Source organism: Mauremys reevesii, linkage group 1, assembly GCF_016161935.1.
Source record: "Mauremys reevesii isolate NIE-2019 linkage group 1, ASM1616193v1, whole genome shotgun sequence".
Lineage (NCBI taxonomy): Eukaryota > Metazoa > Chordata > Testudines > Geoemydidae > Mauremys > Mauremys reevesii.
The window spans coordinates 205220200-205240872 of NC_052623.1; the positions used below are offsets into that span (position 1 = coordinate 205220200).

Consider the following 20673-nt stretch of genomic DNA (forward strand, 5'->3'; position numbering starts at 1 on the left):
GCTAAAATTTCTCTCACACAATCTCAATTCGTAGGGGAACCTTTTTGTAGAGAAGTTTCATATGTTAGTTCATCTCTTTTTGAGTTTTCCAAATGTGTGGAGGGGGGATGGAGCAGGCGTTGTGGAATTCAGGAAGGTATCCAATGATGTAGTTATCAAATGATGGTTTTTCCTTACTGGGAAAGAATTGTTTTTGGCTAGAAATTTAACCAGAAGTCTCTGCCTCTAAGAACAGCCTGTCTGCTGAACTAAGGGAGAAGCTGGTTTTCCCTGTCAGCCATAGTTCTATTTGAGGTCTGTAAGCACAAATGTGATGTCTGACCAACTCCTTTTCCTTGGGAGGGTGATCAGTGCTTGGTACATTCCAGGTCCTTTGCTTTCCTGTGTGTCCATTCTGGGCCTCTCCAGCCACCTGGCAGCATTGTGGGAGGGAGGCCACAGCCTCCACTGTGCCGCTGACCTTTTGTGGCCTACTTATCACCCACTCCTGGTGCTGCTGCCTCCAGGGTAAGGTTCTCTCTCAAAGATACCAGCCAATAGATGTCTCCACTAATAGCCCCATTCAGGTAATTTTAAATAAAAAGAGGTTTTATTGGCAACTGTACAGAAATGGAGGGGGTGGGGGAAGATAGGGAGCTAGATTATCTGCTTCCTTTGTGCTGTTATGGGGTAAAGTTGTAATACAGTGATGAATCAGGTCTAGGGTTGCCAACTGTCTAATCACACAAACCCAAACATCCTTGCCTTCTCTGCGGCCCTGCCCCCACTCACTCCATCCTCCCACCCTCACTCACTTTCACCGGGCTGGGGTAGGGGATTGGGGTGGAGAGATTCAGAGTGTGGGAGGAGGCTCCGGGCTGAGCCTGGGGCAGAGGGTTGGGCTGCAGGAGGGGTTGCCGGCTCTGTGAGGGGGCTCAGGTGCAAGAAGGGGCTCAGGGCTGGGTCAGGGGTCTTGGGGTTCAGGCTCCGGCCAGGCAGTGCTGCCGGACTTTTAGCAGCCTAAAATCTCCCAGATTAGCTTCAGTAGCCCCCAGGAGATTGAGCCTGATTCCAGAAGACTCCCAGCCAATCTGGGAGGGTGGTAATCAGGTCCTAAATCTCAGGGCATCGAAGCTGGTGTGATCTCCATGTCAAGGTGAGTCAGGTGTAAGGAGGTGTCAGTTACACCATCTTAAAGAAGATGTAAATTACACCAACTTAAATTCCCTCTGATTTCTTAGTTCACCGCTGAATTCAGCCTGTTAAGCATGCTTTTATGAGCATGAAACCGGAGATGAGAAATGGTCCTCCCCCAGCAGTGAAGAGACTCACCTTCCTTTCTTTTCAGTCTGTAAATACAGAAAGCAGCAAAATGAGAGAAGAGTGGGAAAATCTTCAGTTAAGGCCTGTGGCCTGAAAGCTTTCAGGACAGAACAACAAATCAGTCCTGCCACTGTCCTCTAACCCTGAGAAGTGCTGGAGACGGGGAAGATCTAGAACTACCTGAGACACTGTTGGAGCTCACTTGTAGTCTCTCTCTTTCTCTCTGAAGCAGTAAAAATTAACTGGAAAAGACATGAGATGCTTGAATGGCAAAAGCACATCTAGACAAGCGGCCTGCATGGCCATGTCATTCAGCCATTCTGCACTATAGTAGAATACAGCTGAATGACATGGGCACGCAGACCACAGACTACAGTTGAAACTCCTTGGCTGTTTTGTTGGCATCTAGAGTTGGAATATACTGGTGATAAACTTCAGAGAATGATGATCTGTCAGACTCGGGAGCCTTTATTCTACCAAGACTACTAGCAGCTAGAAAATTGGGTCTGCAGATTATTTTATTTCTTAAAAAGTGGCCTGCTCTTTTCCCCCCATGTATGGTGTCGAGGTGGAGTTGTCTTCCTCATTGCCACTGCTAAATTTGGCACTAAAATAGATCCCAAATAAAACTAACCAGGCACAGGTCAGCCACACGCTCTTTACAGTTATTTTAGAAAGAGACATGGCTGCTGCTATTCCATCCTTTTTTTTGTTTGTTTGTTTTTTATGGTGAGCTCTTTAAGGTGGACTGTTCAGTCTTTTATGCCAGGGGTTCTCAACCTTTTTCTTTTGGAGGCCCCCCCAACATGCTAGAAAGACTCCACGGCCCACCTGTGTCACAACAACTATTTTTCTGCATATAAAAGCCAGGGCCGGCATTAGGGGGTATCAAGCAGGGCAGTTGCCTAGGGCTCCACGCCACACGGGTCCCCACAAAGCTACATTGCTCAGACTTCAGCTTCAGTCCCAGGTGACTGGGCTCAGGGCCCCGGGCTTCAACGCCATGTGGTGGGGCTTCAGCTTTCTGCCCTGGGCCCCAGCGAGTCTAATGCTGCCCTGCTTGGCGGACCCCCTGAAACCTGCTTATGGCCCCTTAAGGGGCCCCTGGATCCCTGACTGAGAACCACTGTTCTGTGCAAAGCCCCAATCAGATACCAGTACATAACTGTACTGATAGCAATACTATTGCTTGTAGGAGCAAGGATAGCCTTACAGAGTGTGTGGCCTCAAGCAGAGATGATGTCAGATGGCCACCTCAAAACACCAAGCCTCCATTCCCACTGTGCTATTTTCAGGGGGACATTGGATTGAGAGTTGCCTCCCCTCTCAGCCCAGCTGCAGCAGGGAAGAGGAAGAGGCTACATCTTCCTGAGTCTATGGGAGATGTTCCTGAAGGGCAGGGCAGTGACTTGCTGGCTTCAGTTTAAGACCAGCCTTTTGTGTGCTAGGAATAACTGGAGCGAGGTAATAGCAATACAAATCATCTGTGTTAGCACTCAGTGCCTGAAGGAACTCACTGATTCCTTGTAAGGTGGAAACTTTTTGCTTGGTAGGTTAAGTTCCTGGTGACATGGAACTTCATGGTGATCTTTCAAAAGTAATTTCCTCATCCCCTTGTATGAATAGGGGCTGTTGCTCAAATCGGTTATCACAGGATTCCCGTAAGCCACTTATCAGAGTTTGAGGTCAGGAAGCCTAAATAAGGGCACCTTTGTTAATGAGTAAAGTGGTGTTTGAGTCACCTGCAGTTACAAGTAACCACTGCCTGGTTGTTGCTGTAAAGCGTTCTCTGTGCTGTCTTTTCTGAAACACGCTCTCCACGGCTCTGTGGTTTGTGTTGCGTCAAGAATGAGTTGGCTCACCCCACCTGCCCCAAAGCTCTTTCCCTTTCCCCCCAATTCGAGCTGCGGTGTTTTCACAGCTGCAGTTCTGCAGCCCTGCCAGTCTCCAGAGGAAGCAGATGCCTTTTTTGGGACTCTCTGGTAGCATGGGTTATCCTCTCCTTCTGGGACAGCTGCTGTGGCATATGGCTCCTCTCCTGCATGTTTCAGGTATAGTTCTAGGAGTTTGCTAGCTTATTATGATTTCTTATAAGTTACTGCAGAGACTTGTGAGTCAGGGATCCTGGGTTCTATTGCTAATTCTACCTTGCATTTGCTGGGTGACATTGGGCAAGTGAGTTTTGACCTCTCTGTGCTTCATTGGATGCTGGTGGCATCTGAAATTGAGTAAGGAAGACAGAATTAATCAGGAATAGCTATGCTGAAATAACTCCCATGTAGATAAATCCTGATTCACTTAGGTGCTTTGGAAAATTTTATCCACACTCCATAGATCTGCGTTATCTGTAGTTTTGTTGGCAGTCTTACCATTTTCTTGGATTTGGGTCCCTCTTCTTTTTTCCATCAGCAGCTTTCTTTTTAGTCATGCTGATTATCGGAATCACATTAAAACTGTATAGCTACCTTGCTAGCTCTGTCCCAGCCATCTGGTAATATAATTAATGCTAATCGACACGGGCTTATGGAAAATAGATCTTGTCAAACGAACTCAATATCTTTTTCTGATGAGATTACAAATGTGGTTGATAAAGCTAATAGTATTGATGTAATATACTTAAAACTGCTATAAGGCATTTGATTTGATACTGCACGACACTTTTTGATTAAAAAACTAGAATGATACAAAATCAACATGGCATACACTAAATGGATTAGAAACTGGGTAACGGAGAGACCTTAACATATAATTTTAGAAGGTGTGTGTTTTGTTGTTTTTTTTGTGGGGTCCTGCAGATATAGGTTCTTGGCCCTCTGCTATTTAACATTTTTATCAAAGATCTGAAGTAAACATAAAATCATTACTGGTAAAGTTTGCAGATGACAGAGACTGGGGAAATGGACAGGTCATTGATACAGAGCAATCTAGATTGTTTAGTAAACTGAACTCAAGCAAACAATATGCATTTCAGTACAGCTGAATGCAGGTCATACTTAATTTTTCTGTTGTAGTTTATTACCTTTCACCCAAAGGTCTTAGAGCTGGATGAAAATTTTCACGCAAAACTTTTTTTGGGGTGGGGTGGGGGGAAGCAAAAATGTACATTTGGGCTGACCAATACAATTCATGAATTCAGGTCAGTTTTGGACGATTCTGTTGGTTTAAAAAAAAATCAGAAATGTTGAAATGGTTCACTTTGGCATTTCCAAAACAAAATATCTTTCCAAAAGAAAAAGTCAAAATGTTTTTATTTTGGAATTTTGGAACACTTTTTTTTTGTTTTGGGTTGACCCAAAGAGAATTTTTGTTTCTCAGACCTGCCCCTGAACTGAACATTCAGTTATTTGGACATCTCTAGTGTCAAAGCACTTTACACATTGATGATTTAAACCTTGCAGTAACTCAGTTAGAGATGTATTACTATCCTTGGTTTACATATGGGAAAACTGAGGCATGAGGCAATTAAGTGATTTACCTGAAGCCACACAGGGAGTCAGTAGTAGAGCTAGGAACAGAGTCCAGGAGCCGTCACTTGGTTCTTTTGCTCTGGCCACAATGCCTGCACCAATCTAAATGAATGAGTGACTGCACAACTAGATTTTGCATCTGTTTCCAGTTTCTAAGTCCAGTGAAATTGTGAGGACAGGAAGGGATTTTGGGTGTTGGGGGGAGAGTTAGTACTGGGAACATAAACTAGTGGTATGAATGAACTGTTTTTTTTGTTTTTTTTTATTAAATCAAACTTACCTGTACACTCAAGAGACTTTCATCCCATAGAAGTTGCCGTAGCAGATCAAACTATGGGTCATCTAAGTCAGTATCATTTCACCAGCAGGATTCTGTACATAGTGCTTCAAAGATAAGAGTAAACTGGCCACAATTCCCCCCTTCCCCCCCCCCCTCGCTAACCCAAACCAAACAGTCAATGTAATAAATAAACAAAAACCCAATTCTCCAAAAAACTGTTGTTGATATTTCCAAACCTTCTGAAACCAAATAATATTTCAAATCTGGCTTTTCCCAAATTCCAGGCCAAAGGAGGTTTGATAATTTAAATGAGTTTGAGATAAGTACCTGGACATTTGAGTGCTAATCTGAAATTTTTGGGATGCTTGTTTATGGCAGTTGCATACTGCTATATAAGCATATCTCCATCTTCCCTGAGTGGAAGAAAATCCTTCCTCAGCAATTTGGTCTTCTATTATCACTCAATCCTGGGCTTCCATACATTGGTCCACCAACAGATCTGAGCCCTCCTCTTCTGGGGCCATCTTCCCTTAGGATAAGAGACGACTGTGACGTTGCACTCCATATGTTTTATGGAAATATGCTTATGAGTGTAAATGTGATGTAACTGGAATATGCTTTATGCAAAAGGTCTCTTGTAAGATATCGTAACAAAGGTTATAAACTACTGAACATATTCCTCCTATTTGTATGCATGTATCATTCTTGTATCTGAAGCTAGAAATATGAAGTACAACTCTGAGGTCTATTGTAATTATGCAAAGTGTGGGCCATTAATGGTGATTTAAAATCTTGATGGCTCCCATTGACTAGGACAATTGGTTGTAAATGGTTTATTTACTTGCAAACCTTCTTGTGTGGGCCAACCAAGGAAGAATGGAGACTAGGGGTCTTACAGTGATGTGACCATGTCACATGACACTGGAATCCATCTTAACCCTTGTACTTTTCCATTGATGAGGTGGGGGTGGGGACAAGCACAGACAAAAGATTCCTGCCTTGTGCCAGAGCTATAAAAGGGGGTGAATCAGGACAAAAGGGGCTGCCAGTCAAGAGAGAACCCCTGCTTACCACCTGAGATGTCTGCTGGAACTAACAAGGACTGTACCAGGGAAAGGATTGGGCCCAGACTAGGAAGGTGTCTAGTTTGTGAAAGAAGCTTATTGGAACATCTGAGGGTGAGATATTACCTGTAATCAGTTTTACTGTATTAGGCTTAGACTTGCATGTTTTTGTTTTATTTTGCTTTGTGACTTACTTTGTTCTGGCTGTTATTACTTTAAACTACTTAAATCCTATTTTTATACTTAATAAATTCATTTTTGTTTATTAATACATCCAGAGTAAGTGATTAATACCTGGGGGGAGCAAACAGCTGTGCATATCTCTCTATCAGTGATATAGAGGGCGAACAATTTATGAGTTTACCCTGTATAAGCTTTATACAGAGTAAAATGGATTTATTTGGGGTTCGGATCCCATTTGGAGGTGGGTGTCTGGGTGCTGGAGACAGGTAACCTACTGAGCTGTTTTTAGTTAAAATCTGCAGCTTTGGGGACGTGGGCCAGACCCTGGGTCTATGTTGCAGCAGGCTAGTATGTCTGGCTCAACAAGGCAGGGTTCTGGAGTCCCAAGCTGGTAGGGAAAATGGGCTCAGAGGTAACTTCAGCACATCAGGTGACAATCCCAAGGGGATCTCTGTGACTGAACCTGTCACAAAGAATTCTCTTCCTTCTCAGATATAGTTCTTTCCTGTTTGGTTATAGCTTTTTTTTTTTAAAATCTGATTTCAATGACTGCAGTGGAGTGGGAATTTAGGTAATCAAATGAACTTTCTCTCTCACAAGCTGTGGGGGAGCCTTACACTGCATCACTCTGATGACTATGCTTTGGTTTGCTGTCTTCCAGGGGACACAACGGAGAAAATTCTAACAGCTGGGAATGTTTCTGCAGTTGAAAACAGCAACATCACCCTGTGGTGTTCTCTCTCTTTGACCAATGCCATTGTGTCGCAGGTGAACTGGAACAGGTGTAACAAGGTCATGCTTGCAGTTTACCTAAGCAAAGATAAAGCCATAGTCCAGCCGGCATTCACTGAGAAGGTATCGCTGGCAGCAGAATATGGGATAACAATCCACTTATTAGGAGTCAATGACACTGGGGATTACTGCTGTGAATTTCACACCTTCCCTTATGGGATATTTGAAGGGAGAATGTTCCTGGAACTGACAGGTGAGCCAACAAAACTACAGATAACTCAGATCTATGGAGTGCAGGTAAAATTTTCCAAAGCACCTAAGTGACTCAGGGTTTGTCTACATGGGAGTTATTTCAGAATAGCTATTTCTGATTAACTCCATGTTAATCAAAGGGAATAAGGCACTTTTTGGAAGCGGATTAAGCTAATTCATAATAAAATACTCTTATTCCAGAATAAGGGCTTGTCTACACTGGCAATGTTAAAGCGCTGCCGTGGCAGTACTTTAACATGGCTTGTGTCATCGTGGCACAGCGCTGGGAGAGAGATCTCCCAGTGCTCTAATAAACCACCTCCATGAGGAGCGTAGCTCCCACTGCTGGGAGCGTGGCTCCCAGCGCTGTAGCACTGTCTACACTGACACTTTGCAGTGCTGAAACTTGCAGCACTCGGGTGTTTTTTCACACCCCTGAGTGAGAAAGTTGCAGCGCTGTAAAGTGCTAGTGTAGACAAGCCCTAATAGTTACGCACATGGAGTTAATCAGGAATAGTGAAACTGCTTTAAATTCACACCCTATCTTATTCTGGATTAAATTTGTGTGTGTAGACAAGCCTGTAGGAAAAGAGCTGCATGAATAACTGATTTTTTCAGTTTGTGGGCTGTACTGAACTCCCCCCCCTTCTGCCCCCCCCCCAATTTGATGAACCAAAAAGTCGAAAATTAATTCATTTCAGGTTGAATGAAACTTTTTGTTTGACTGAAAATGATTGTAAGGTTTGTTAACCTTTTAAAAAAAATTGAAGTAAATTTTGAAACCAAAAAAGCTTTGAATAAAAAATTGAAATGTTTTGTCTTGACATTTCAAAATGAATTTTTTTGATTGATACAATTTTTTAACTTGACTTCTTAAAATATTTCAGTTGACTCAAATCTACATTTTTCGGTGAAAAAAAGTTCTAGCTGAAAAATATCACCCTTTTCTATTTAGGAGCCTAAGAGTGGTGTTTTAGGCACTTTTGAAAATTTACCCCTTTAGGCACCTTTGACAAGTTTATTTTGCAATTGAAGAATTAGCACCATCCAGAGCACCCTCTTCCTTTCCCTAGAGTAGATTCATTTTGTGGGTGACATGGCCAAAATTATTATTTTTAACATTTACCTTTTGCCTTTACTAGTAAATTATATTATTAAAGCTGAAAGATTTTAAGAGCTAATTTATTTTTCATCACTTCTGTGGATTGTGTACTGTTTGTTTACTTTTTGCACTTCTCACTTAGCTTGGACAATAAAGCTAGATTGGTCAATGTCACTTTCTGTTTATGGTCAATTTCACTTGCCATTTCTCCTTCCACTAGCCCAGTGCTCTGCCAGATCTGTTTACTTGAATTACAAAAGTAAGGATCGTCTAGTGGTTGGTAGAGATGACTGCATTTAGAGGGGCAGAGAGAGGAAGTGATCTGCCCTTGATTTGGTTTGGGGATTTGTCTCTAATAATACTCGCCTACCATACAGGAAGTGTGAAGGCTAATTGGAGCCAAATTCTGCCCTTAATACAAGGGTACAATTCTACCTGTAGGGGTCTGGTGCTGCTGGGGAGAGGGGAAACATACAGCAGCTGGTGGGGGTGTTACCCGGGGTTTTCAGAACCCCCAGCAGTGGCAACATAACTATTTCACTTTAGGTGGGTCAGGAATAAATCAGTAGGAACAGAGCCATAGGCGCTGACTCCGTGGGTGCTCGGGGGCTGGAGCACCCACGGAAAAATTTGGTGGGTGCTTAGCACCCACCGGCAGCTCCCCGTGGCCCCGCCCCCCTGCTCCACCTTGCCTCCACCTCCTCCGCGAGCCCACCACCATGTCCTGCTTCTCCCTCCTCCCTTCCAGCGCTTGTGCTGTGAAACAGCTGATTCACGGGGAGGGAGGGTGGGTGAGGAGGGGGAAGGTGGTGCGCTGGGGGAAGAGGCGGGGCCAATGCAGGGATTTGGGGAAGGGATCCAATAGGGGCAGGGAGGGGGCGGAGTTAGGGTGGGGACTTTGGGGATGGGGGTTGGAATGGGGGCGGGGCCAGGGGTGGGGCCTGGGGCAGGGGCGTGGCCACCCAGTGCTGCCAGAGAAAGTGGGCGTCTATGAACAGAGCTATTCTGTCTGATCAAGGATTAAATGCAAGTCAGGGTGCTCTTGTCTGACACCGCAGTTTATTAGATGTAAGCACATGCAGACATAAGCAATAGGTTTAGAACATACCAGATGTTTACCTAACATCTGGTATGGAAAGGTATTGAGTAATTAACAGCAGGTTCGCAGTGGCCAGTTGCTCACCTGCCGGGGAGAAAGGGTGTCAGGAAAAACGTCTCTCAAGATGGCTTCAGAGGACTGCTCCCAAGTACACGCTATTAGCTAATCTTTTATAACTAACATCTACAAAACATATAGGTCATAATGACCCTACTGGATCATCACTTTTTCTAATTTTCAATAAACTTTTAATAGCAACGGCATCTAGATTCAAGGTTTTCCAGCCACCAAGGTTTTCAGACTCAGGTGTTTACTTGTCTGTCCCCTCCTCCCATTCTGATTAGCAGAAACTGTAGCTAGTTTTGACCTTGCTTCTGAAAGTCTGTCTCCAAATTAACCCTTAACGATGTGGTGAGGCTATTTTATTAATTCAGGGTGGCTAAATGCACATAATATGGTTGCATGTAGCTTGATCACATTGTATACACACCCCTCAAATCCAGGGCAACGGGCCAGATGGTGGGCCACTTTGAGACCAAGGAATACCACTTACAATTCCTTAGAGCTAGAAGTCAGAATTCCAGGGTGGTAACTGCCGGACTCACTCCTCTTTTCTTTTTAGCAGATTGGTACCATGTTTGCCTCCTTTTCCCATCCCGCTCTCCCCACCTGGTCCTTTGGTGTATCCTGTTCTCCAGGGCTTTCCAAAACCAATTGTCACTTGGTGGTAATAATCTAATGTTCAACAACTACCAACAATGACTTGGCCTTGCAGGTTCTGTATCTCGGGATGCAGTTATTTATTACCTTGTCAATAGGAAGAACCCTCAGGGTATTAAAATATCAGCTTATGGCAGACAACCTACCAAAGTGAGATTTGAAAAAAGAATGGTTTTGGTGACAGTTGGACAGGTTGCTTTTGTGTTTTACTGAAGGTTGGTGTTAGAGCCCTGGTATATTTCCGGTAGTTCACTACGGGCTGACTGTGCAGTGGTATGAGCGCTTCTCCTAGGAGGTGCTGAGCACAGACAGTGTAGGACGGGGCTCCCCATTGAAGTGTTGGTGCACATGTGAACCCGTGATCTCTGCTGGAGTAAGAAAGACTTGGTACAGTTGTCAGCAGTGCCTCTTCTCACGGAGATGCTTTGCTTACATAGAAACGGAAACTGACTTAGGCTGCAGGATTCACTGGCCTGAGCTGAATACAGCATATCTTTGTTGTATTATGCATGAAATAATTAAACAGGGTGGTCTCCATCGGGCATTTATCATCACTAGGTTTTACCCTCAGCATTGTTTAAGATGAAACCAGTTGGAGGAAGATCCAGACTGTCCTGAGGAAGAAGGAGATAGAGTGCCCTCCCATCAGGGTTTCTTTGCCAAACCTGGACACGTGGGGCCTGATTCTGATTTCATTAAAACAACCGTAATTGAGGAGTAACTCTCCTGAAATCAATGGTGTTACACTAGTGTAAAATAAGTGTGAGATTAGCATCAGGCCTGAGGATCACAGCTGTAGCCTTGTACCCCCTTCTGCATGCCTTTGGTGAATGTGGCCAAGGGTGATTTTAATGCCAAACTCACATTTCTCTTCACTTAATTTCAGGAACATCAGAGGAGACGACCCTTTGGAAGAACCTTCCATACATAATCATCAGCCTGATATTGGGAGTTCTGCTCCTAGTGTGTTTCGTACTCTGGATCCTCAGGAGAAAGGTAACCGGAAGTTAGTCCCGGTAAGGTCACCAGCTCCCCTTCCACTCATCCCCTGTTACTTTTCTTAGCTATTGAATCTTTAATTACATTGATTGGATTTAAAGATGCAGAGTAACTTCGATGGGAAACATGGTGTCTAAGTGGACAGATCTCTGCTGTCCCCAGCTCCAGCATTCACTTAGTTGCTCATTGTGCTTCCTAGCGTATTGACCTCTGCTGCCCACAGCCTCAGGAACTCACTTGATTTGGCTGAATTTTGAGCATCTGCTCAAAAATCCTCACAGCATGGCCAAGAAATTATCTCAGATCCTGTGCCTTAGTAACTCAGCACCCAGCTCAGAGTGAGGGCTTTGCTATGGCCCCTAAGTCCCTCCCCAGTGAGCTCTGCTGACCACCCTAATACACCTGGGCTGAGTGTGAGGGAATTGCTCATATCACCCATCCTGTGACTGATTATGATGGAATATCTGGGGTCCCTCCTCATTCCCCTAGCTGAGAGTGAAGGCACAGTTCATGTTTCCCCATCTGGGCTGAATGCATCTCAGCATTCCCTCTTAGATGAGTGTGAGAAACCTTTTCAGAGTCAGCAGAGAATGGGGTTTATATTTGGGCCCTCTTTCTTTCAGACTGCTTGCTGAGAGCATATTTCAGGTTCTCCTGAAGTGTGACGGTGTGTCTCAGTAATCACCCCGCTTTCCTTTCACTAGCTACTATGTGGGCACCTCTCAACTCCTGCAGAAATGGTCTGAGCATGAGGGGCCATTTCAGGCCCCATGCCCATCCCACTGGCTAAGATTGGGGCCCCCAGCTAGGTGTGAGGACATGTCAGATGGGGGCCCTAATCTGTCAGCTGTCAAATGTGTGGGAACATCTCATGGGCCTGTACGTGCTTCACTGGACAAAGGGGCTGGTCGATGATGGGAGGCATTTTATTCTATACTGGCTGAGGGCTGGATTCATGGAGGACCCTACTCCACACCAGTCAAGGGTGAGGTTGCTTCTCAAGGGGGCCTCCACCAGTGTAAGGGCACATCTCAGGCCCCCTTCATACCCAACCTCCTCAACCCCTCCATAACCCACCCCTCTCTCTCTCCCCTCTTAAGAAAGAGGTGGAAGGATGGTGGGAATCTGAGCAGCTGTTTAAACGTAAGGATGAGCCTGATCTCACCCTGTAGACAGAAATCCTGCCCAGACTCTGGGAAAGTATGGATCTGAAGAATGGCCCTTGGGGCCATCTCTGGTTTAAAATGATTGAAGGAAAAAAACCTTGTGGCTTTGTTTTGTAGAAACAAACTCAGAAGATCCATGTGCCGCCCCATGTCCTGCAGAAGGCACCTTCCAGCAGCAGTGGGGAGGACTGCAGCTCACAAAACCCCACCACAGGCAGCTCAGCAGAGGCCAGCGTGGCATCTGCCAGCAGCGTGGGAGCTCAGGAGGAGTCCGATGATGGTCATGACTATTTCAACGTCTTGCGATACAAAAGCCACAGCAGCAGGAGCACTGTGGTACAAATGGGGTAGCTGGGTGGGGAGGAGGGAGTTTTGGCTGTGGGGAAGCATAATGATCCTGCATCAGATCTTTTGTTGAAACCTTTCTGCTTCCTCCAGCAAGTCTCGTAAAACAGTCTGGAGGTTGACTGGTCAAGAGAAAGGATATGTGTGGTGGTGATGGGAGGGAGAAGTACACAGCATTGTTGTAGACAGGCTCAGGGTGTTTGCACTGGATGAATCAAGAGATTGGAAAGGGCCTTTACCTTCTGGGTTTTGTTCAAAATCCCATCCAGGCTGGTAGCGACAAGACGTTGTTACTAACTGAAGGGCTGCGTGGAGGTCACAGGCCAGTTTCCTAGGGCTACCAGTGACCACATCACAACTTGGGGAAGAAAACTGGTTCAGGAGAGAAGCAAGGTAATGACTGAGCCATGGACATTGCCTTCTCCTCTCATCTCTGGGGATGGTCTCTCAAGAGCAGGGCTGAGGAACACTAACTGGGGGGCTATGTGTGGGAATGGTGCCAACCCATCTGCTGCTGCCTGGACTGTACCTGATCTGATGGACGGTGTCATAAACAGATAGTTAAGGGTTAATGCCTCTTTTACCTGTAAAGGGTTAAGAAGTTCACCTAGCCTAGCTGACACCTGACCAGAGGAACCAATGGGGGAACAAGATGTTTCAAAAGGAAGGAGGGAAGTTTCCTTTGTTTAGAGTCAGTTTCAGCCGGAGTGGAAAAGATCAAGGAACCAGCCGCTTATCAGAGTAGTAAGTTTTAGAAAGGAATAAATAGGTTTATGTTTATTTTCTTTTGTAACTTGTCTTTGTGCAATTAGGGAAATAATCAAATTTGGGTATTCTTGTGTGTACTAAGGTTTTTGTGCAGGGGAACACCCTGTGTTTTAAATTTGTTGTCTGTGAGATCAGCTTGTATGCTGTCTCCCAGAGGTTTTTTTCTTTTACCTTTCTTTTCTTTAATTAAAAGCCTTCTTTTTAAGAACCTCACTGATTTTTTCCCCTGTTTTTTAAATCCAAGGGAATTGGATCTGGACACACCAGGGAATTGGTGGAGGAGTCTCTCAAGGGAGGGGAAGGTTTTGGGAGGGAAGACAGAGTTTTCCAGATGACATAGACATCTGGATGGTGGCAGCAAAACCAGATCTAAGATGGTAATTAAGCTTAGAAGTGTTCATGCAGGTCCCCACATCTGTACCCTAAAGTTCAGAGTGGGGGTGAAACCTATGACAGATGGATAGGGGACTTTAGTCTCCAGAGCTGTCAATGCAGCACCATTCACAGAATTTAGGCATGAAAATGGCTGTAGGGCAGCCAGTTACCACTCACTTTGCATATGGGACCTGCTGGATAATGGGAAGCAGCCTTTTGATCCCACAGGACCCTGCTGGTTAACAACATGCCTTGTGGTTGCAATCCTCAGGCTGAGAACTACTGGAATATGTCCTTGGATTGTTAATATGGCCTTGGGGTGCAGATTTGGTGAGTTTACCTTGTTTTGAGAAGAGTGCCTCCTAGCATGAGAAAAACTTTCTAGATTCCTGTTAAAATGGTCTTTCAACCCCTGCTATGGAAATGATTATCCAATGTGTTTCTATGTCCCTCATCTTTTAGCAATGATGTTGCTTTGCCAGGACTGTGGGGACGATTCTTATGCATCTCATTGGAGGAGGATCTCATTTTCAGGCTTATGACAAATGGAAGATATCTTGTCTTGAACTTTTAATCTTTTAGGGCAAAACCAACAGCGTTGAGGAAGGAGGGTGGGGGTGTAGGTGTGTTTCCTAACTTTCACAAGAGGACGCCTAAATTAGGATACCTCATTTATGCATTTGGACTCAATCCACGGGCAGAACTGAGTGCCCTAAATTAAGCCTCCACATTTGAAAAGTGTGCTCCAGACATGAAACTGTGGTCCCATTGAGTCACTGAGCGTTTTGTTGTTAGTTTCAGTGGGACCAGGATTTGGCCAAGGATGTGAAAAAAAAATATCAAAACTAGGAATTGAGTTTGGGGTGGAGGGGAGGTTAGGATACGTAGGGCATCTGCTCTCTCAACTCTTGCTTGGCCTTCCAGTGGCATCTCCAGCCTGGAAAGTCTTGTGCTCTGGCTTGAAATCCTGTAACTTCCAGTAGCCATTGCTGCCTTTTTACCAATGGAGTCTTGGGTTCAAGCTTGACTTAGGTCAGCAATGAGAGAGTTTGGTGACCTTTGCCTTATCTTAAGAGTAGGTTTATGCAAATCACTGAACCAAGATATTGCAGCTCAGGACTGAAATAGAGAAGCTGAATTGTACCGGGGGTGTCTGTAGTAAAGATATTGCAGTTAAGAGTGAGCTGCACTAGCTGACCTGTAAGGGGTCCCAGGACAGGACTAGCAGGGGGACTGCAGATCAGGATGGAGGGGCACTGGCAGAGCTGTGTGTGAGGAGCCAAGGACTGGAATAGCAAGGGAGGGATGCACAGCAGGTTACTTACAGTCTGCTGTTGTCATGGATTTTTTAAATATTATTTGACCAAAAAGCTTCTATTTGTAAGAAGTCTTCTTTTTGCCATATTTTCTGATATTATGCTTCCATTCAGTTAGTTCTCTGTGTTACAGGGTCCTCTGGAGAAGTTTAGCCCCAGAGTCAAATGTTGCAATATAGTCATACAGTGAGTGCGCCAGTGTGGTTCTGTCCTATCAACTGCAGGATTGTGTCTTTACATGCAACCTTGTCTAGGAGGAAAATAAACCCACAAAGACACCTACCAAGTTTTTTACTTTTTTTTTTTAATTATTCCTTCATATTCAAACTTCACAAACAGTGTGAACTTGTACAATACCTCAGAAAGTGAAACTTACAAAAAAAGTGCTGGTAACATTAAAAAAAAACCAAAAAACAAACAAACAAACAAAAAACAAAAACAAAAAAACAAACATCATTCTTAGCAACATCAATTACTCTTCCACACAAAACAGAAACCTTGTAAAATTTATTTCCGTATTTTTTAAGGCGTAATACTTCCGTATAAAGTATATGCAAGAGATAAAACTTCACAGTATTCCAAAATGTCACAATAATAATAATAATAATATAGTATAATGAAGCGCTAGTTAATTTTCTTTTTTTTCTTTTTTTTTTTCTGTTTTAAATAACAAATACAAGTCACAGGTAAATATACGTGAGAAAAATACGAGGCTAATATTAAATGGCAGGTAAGGATACTCTCACTGTAAGAAAAAACTGGCAGGATGTGTGTATTTATTCTATATTTTAAAGCACTTGATAGAAAAGGCGTATGCAAGGGTTTTTTAAAACAATTTTCTGTTTACTTGTTTAATAACTGACATACCATTTACAGAGTATAATAAGAGAAACAAAAGGAACTCATAACCCCTCTAAACTTTTGACCTGCTCTTCATATCTTCACAAACTGTATCTCTAGAGATATCTGTGTAGCAGTGTGAGTGAGTGTATAAAAACACACACAGCCACAACAACGCACATTGGTAGAGGCAAAGACCTGTCTCTTGAGAAGCAGCTTTGCCTGCTGGGGACCAAATCATGAAGTCTTTATTCTGGCATAACTGCCACTGAAAGCAGGGGGCGGGGAGGCTGCCTGCCCAAAGACTGCAGGATTTAGGCCTGAATGCAGTTTCCCATTCACTCAGCTTTGAATGATTGTTGGGAATTTCTTCGTTCCCAATAAGGAAATGTCCCCTCCCTCAGCCATTTATGAATTTTTAACTTTGTCCGCCAAAAAGGGCAGAGACAGGTTAAGAAATTTCCCTCTAAATTCAAACCAATCCCATGAGGAACGGGAACATAGATGGAGCATCTCACACACACACACAAAGATATCACAGCGGGGTGTGCGTGCATGTGGGTGCACATGTAGCATTTCATAGAAAGGCCTGTGTGCACTAGGTGCACACACAGCCATCCCTTCGCCCCTGCATACGTGTGTACATGTTAACAGCCAGCCATTCAGCCAACAGGTAACAAAAAGACAGCAGATAGCATAACATATCAATAAGGTGCTCAAAGAAAAAAGGTGGCTACCACTCCTGGAATGGGAAGCCACATTAAGGTGCTTCAAAAAGTTTTTTTTTTCTATTTTTGTTTTGTTTCAGACATTAAAAAAGTACTGATTTTGCATGTGCTGATTGAGAGCAAGGCCAAAAGTTTTGAGATCTGACATCTTCCATAAAAAGGGCTTTTTCAGGACAGGGTTTGTTTTTGTGGGAGGATCATCTATTTTTGCAGATTTATGTTTTTAGTTAAAAAACAAAAAACCCCAAACAACCAAGCTGAGAATTGGTGTAGCACTTTAATTGCATTATTGAACCGAGTGGGTTTTTGCCCATTCATTCAGTTGCCTTCAGTTAGCACCGTTCCTTTTTATTCTGGTTACAACCAACACCTACTATAGTTATTGAACGTACAGAAAGAACCAAAGTCACTTGGCAAATAGCTGTTTTCATTTTTTGTGATGTGTTTCAAGAGCCCAACCGTAATTCCTCTGCTGCCTTTGTGTTTGTGTAGCATCCGGTTTTGTGAGCTTAACTATAGACAGACTCTCTACTTAAGCTTTGTGTGTCTTGGGGTGTGTATATGGATATGGGTGTGTGTGTGTGTATACACAAATGTCTATACATACACACACCACAGAGTATATTTTAACTGGAGATAAAGTGAACTGGGTTCAGACACTCATGCACTATCTTCCTCCTATGTATTTGAAACAGTCTGGAGCATTGATTTTTTTTTAAAGTGCATTTAAAGCAAAATAAATGGCATTCACGTACCCCATGGAAAACACTTACAGTAGTGGAAAAAGCCTGACTCGTCTAAACCTCCTTGGACTTGACAATGCCAACAAATGGGGCCCTGCATGACAGGGCTCTGGTTGGGCAGCTATTCTTGAGCAAACTGGACTCCTGGCAGTATAGCAGCACCATTGGCGGGGAGGGGGGAGGCGAGGTGGAAGAAATATTGCTCAAATTTGGAATGTTTGAAATTGTCCAGATTTCAAGGTGATTGTATCAGTCCCACCACGGCTTCAGTTATTTTTGCTAATGACCTCTACCCTTCCTGTGTGTGGCTCTGAGGTACACTTTGACTCTTCCCTCAGTCGGTGTTGTTTTTGAGGCTGAACTTGTGTGTGTATGGGCGGGGGGTTGTGTTTGAGTGCCAGCATCTCTTAGGAATAAGGCACTGTAGAAGTCACAACTTTCCAAAAGCTGGGGAGGGAGGGGAGACTACCCAGTCAGCCAGCCAGCCAACCAATGCATTTCCCACAATACTCTCCTCCCCTCAGCAAAATATTGCATGTGATACAGGTTATTGTTGTGTACATTAACTGTGTTAAATCCAGGTCTTGGAAAAGAGTTTTAACCCAGTCAGCACCAAAGACCTCTAGGAATGCACCCTTTGTCTCCACACCCACCCACCCAATACATGCAATAATGGGGGGAATAAATTCCGTCCCCCCCCAGAGCTTAACATTCAAGTAGAAATTTCAAGTCCTTGTCCAAGATTAGCAACTATTTATATATATGATGTTCCAAATCATTTCATGATGTTGAGACATTTTTCGTATCTTTCTTTGTGGTATCTGCTATTGATTAGAACCTTGTGGGAAATTTGGGTTTAAAATCCCTCCCCTTTCTTGCCAAATTCACATTCCAGATGCAAACTTGTTTGTTAGAGGTTTGCTAGAGGAAGGGGATTCTAGCACTCATTCTAAAAAAAAAAACTCCTTACAATGCATCCTGCCCACCCCCACCCCCCATTAAAAATGACCCTGCCTATATGCAACAAGATAATATGTGGGGGAAAGTAAGTCAGTGTGTGGGGCTACTGCCTGACAGTTCCCTTTAAACAGTCTTTCTTTGAACAATAGCCGTTATCTGGTTGTAGCTCAGTTTTCATTAAGCCAAAGAGCCATTTTACTTTTCATCTTTGGCCTGGGGGACAGCACTACAATGATTTGATGGGGTTTGTTGACCCTAGGAATACTGCAGTCAGCCCATCAGAAGTTTCATTTGCTCTAGCAGCTATTATGCCCCTCTATCTCTAAAAGATCCAGAACTATATGAAATCCAAATCAGCCACCACAAACCTCCCATTGGGTCATCATAATACTCAAGTTGACTAGTAAAGCAGAGAATGCAGTGGAAAGGATGTGAGTAAAGCAAGCAGACAGCAGGGCTCTGGACTGGATTGACTTACAGTAAGGGAAGCATAATGTCCAAATTTAAGTGCTAGTCAGCCAGCTTAGCCTCCATCATTACCATCACCCTCTGGAGGGACTGAGAGAAAAGGTCCTAAAGGCTGATTATAAAAATGGGCACAAATGGGTTGGCCATTTTTAGGGTTAAATCATGGGTTAAAATCATTTCCATAAGGCCACAAACATTTTTTCTTCTTGTCACTAACTTTTTAAGGGGCGTGAACTCTGATCAAGAGAGAAATTGTTTCACTGTGCTAGGATGGGAACAGGAGTAGACCCCCCCCCCCAATTCCCATTAAGATTGGATTGTGGATAAGATGGGTGTGTGGGAAGGAGAGGAAGATGTTGCCCTGGGAAGATCTGTGTAAGTGTGTGAAGAGAAAAGATTAAATAAAATATTCCCCCTCATGTTGTTTTGCTGGATGCCAGTAGACAAGAAGCACTTTTGACAGCTTCCTCTGTCTCTTATGTGTGTGAGCTGTGAGGAGGGGAGAAGGTGGCTGAATTACAAAAGGGGGAAAAGAAGGCACATGATTTTTAGTCAATCTTGACCGAACCCCATGTTTTGAAAGCAAGGGCTGTTTAGATGGAGGGTGAAAAGTGCTTACTGGAACAGATGCCCACAAAGCAGTAGTTTCAGGGGAAAGAGAAAGAGGCAGAGAGGGAGACTAAAAGGCAGGAGAACTGAAGGCCACTGTTCAGCTTTCTGTCTGACAATCTCAAGATTTGGCTCTTATTGTCCAGAACAGAAAAGATTCTGGTTGGCTTAGAATGTAGCCCAGTTACATATCTCCAGTTGTTTATTACAGCTGTTGGTGTCTCCCCTTTCCCTTCCCTCCAACCTAATGAGTTTTTAGATCTCAGCTTCACTCTTACTTTAGCCCTCTTCTTTCTTTTCTTCAAACACGGAGAAGCTATGTGGCAACCTACTGCCTTTATCCCTCCAATTTCATAGCTAGCCAGGGCTCCTCCTGATGGAAGGCAGGAACGCCAAGGGAAGCTGGACTTGGTGGCCGAAACTACAACCCATCCCAGAGCTCTAGTTTACAGAAAGCAATTGGAAACAAAGGTACAGAGCCCAGAGGTCTCAGCTGGGTTGGTTGGTCACAAAGATCCAGGTGCTCTTACTTGGCGAGCTTGATGGGGCTTACAAGAGCAGGGGCATGGTTAGTGAGAAGCTGAGGTGTCATTTACAGACAGGGATATGAGCACCGCCATTCTCACTCAGACCCTTGTAAGCCTCTCTCCTCAGGCTGCTACAAGGAGGAGAAGTGAAGCTGGATGATCACATCGTAGGCAGGGTTCCACAATACAATTTTGCCTTTGCTTTTTCCAGCCTCTGCGTTGAAGACTCATTTGTTTCTGCCTCCCACCCCCATCAGGCTCTACCTTGTTACGCCTCTGCCCCTGAATTCACCTCATTCAGCAAGTCATAAGGCAGAGGAAGGGAAAATAGGGTCACCAACAGTTCTGTGAAGACACAAGGTGGTAAAATGCTTCCACACAAACTCACCGTCCAGTGTTTGTGACATTTCATAAATAACTTTCTTAAAAAAAAATAAGAACAATCCCTTTACTTACTCATCTGAAACAATATTTAACAGCAGTGGATATAAACTTCTTCTTGTAACAATTACAAAAAAACCCAACAATACAATCCCCCAACTTTAACACATCATGATTTTTTTAAAACCTCAGAACTGCAGCATATCCTTAAGGGCAAACTTTTCAATTCGTTTTTTCTTTCTTTTCT

General features: G+C 44.0%; 1 protein-coding gene across 2 annotated transcripts in view; it reads left to right on the plus strand.

The window, feature by feature from the left end:
* Positions 1–13295, plus strand: part of TIGIT (T cell immunoreceptor with Ig and ITIM domains) — a 52070-nt gene extending 38775 nt beyond the window's left edge. Inside the window, exons 1-4 of one of the 2 annotated variants that reach the window (XM_039491020.1) lie at positions 3096–3353; positions 6958–7281; positions 11088–11197; positions 12484–13295. In XM_039491020.1, coding sequence (XP_039346954.1) covers positions 3263–3353; positions 6958–7281; positions 11088–11197; positions 12484–12717 — 759 coding nt within the window. In that variant the 5' untranslated portion in view covers positions 3096–3262 and the 3' untranslated portion in view covers positions 12718–13295. Of the gene's footprint in view, positions 1–3095; positions 3354–6957; positions 7282–11087; positions 11198–12483 lie in introns of those variants that run through there. The other variant, XM_039491028.1, reaches the window with a different exon arrangement.
* Positions 13296–20673: the final 7378 nt, after the last annotated feature.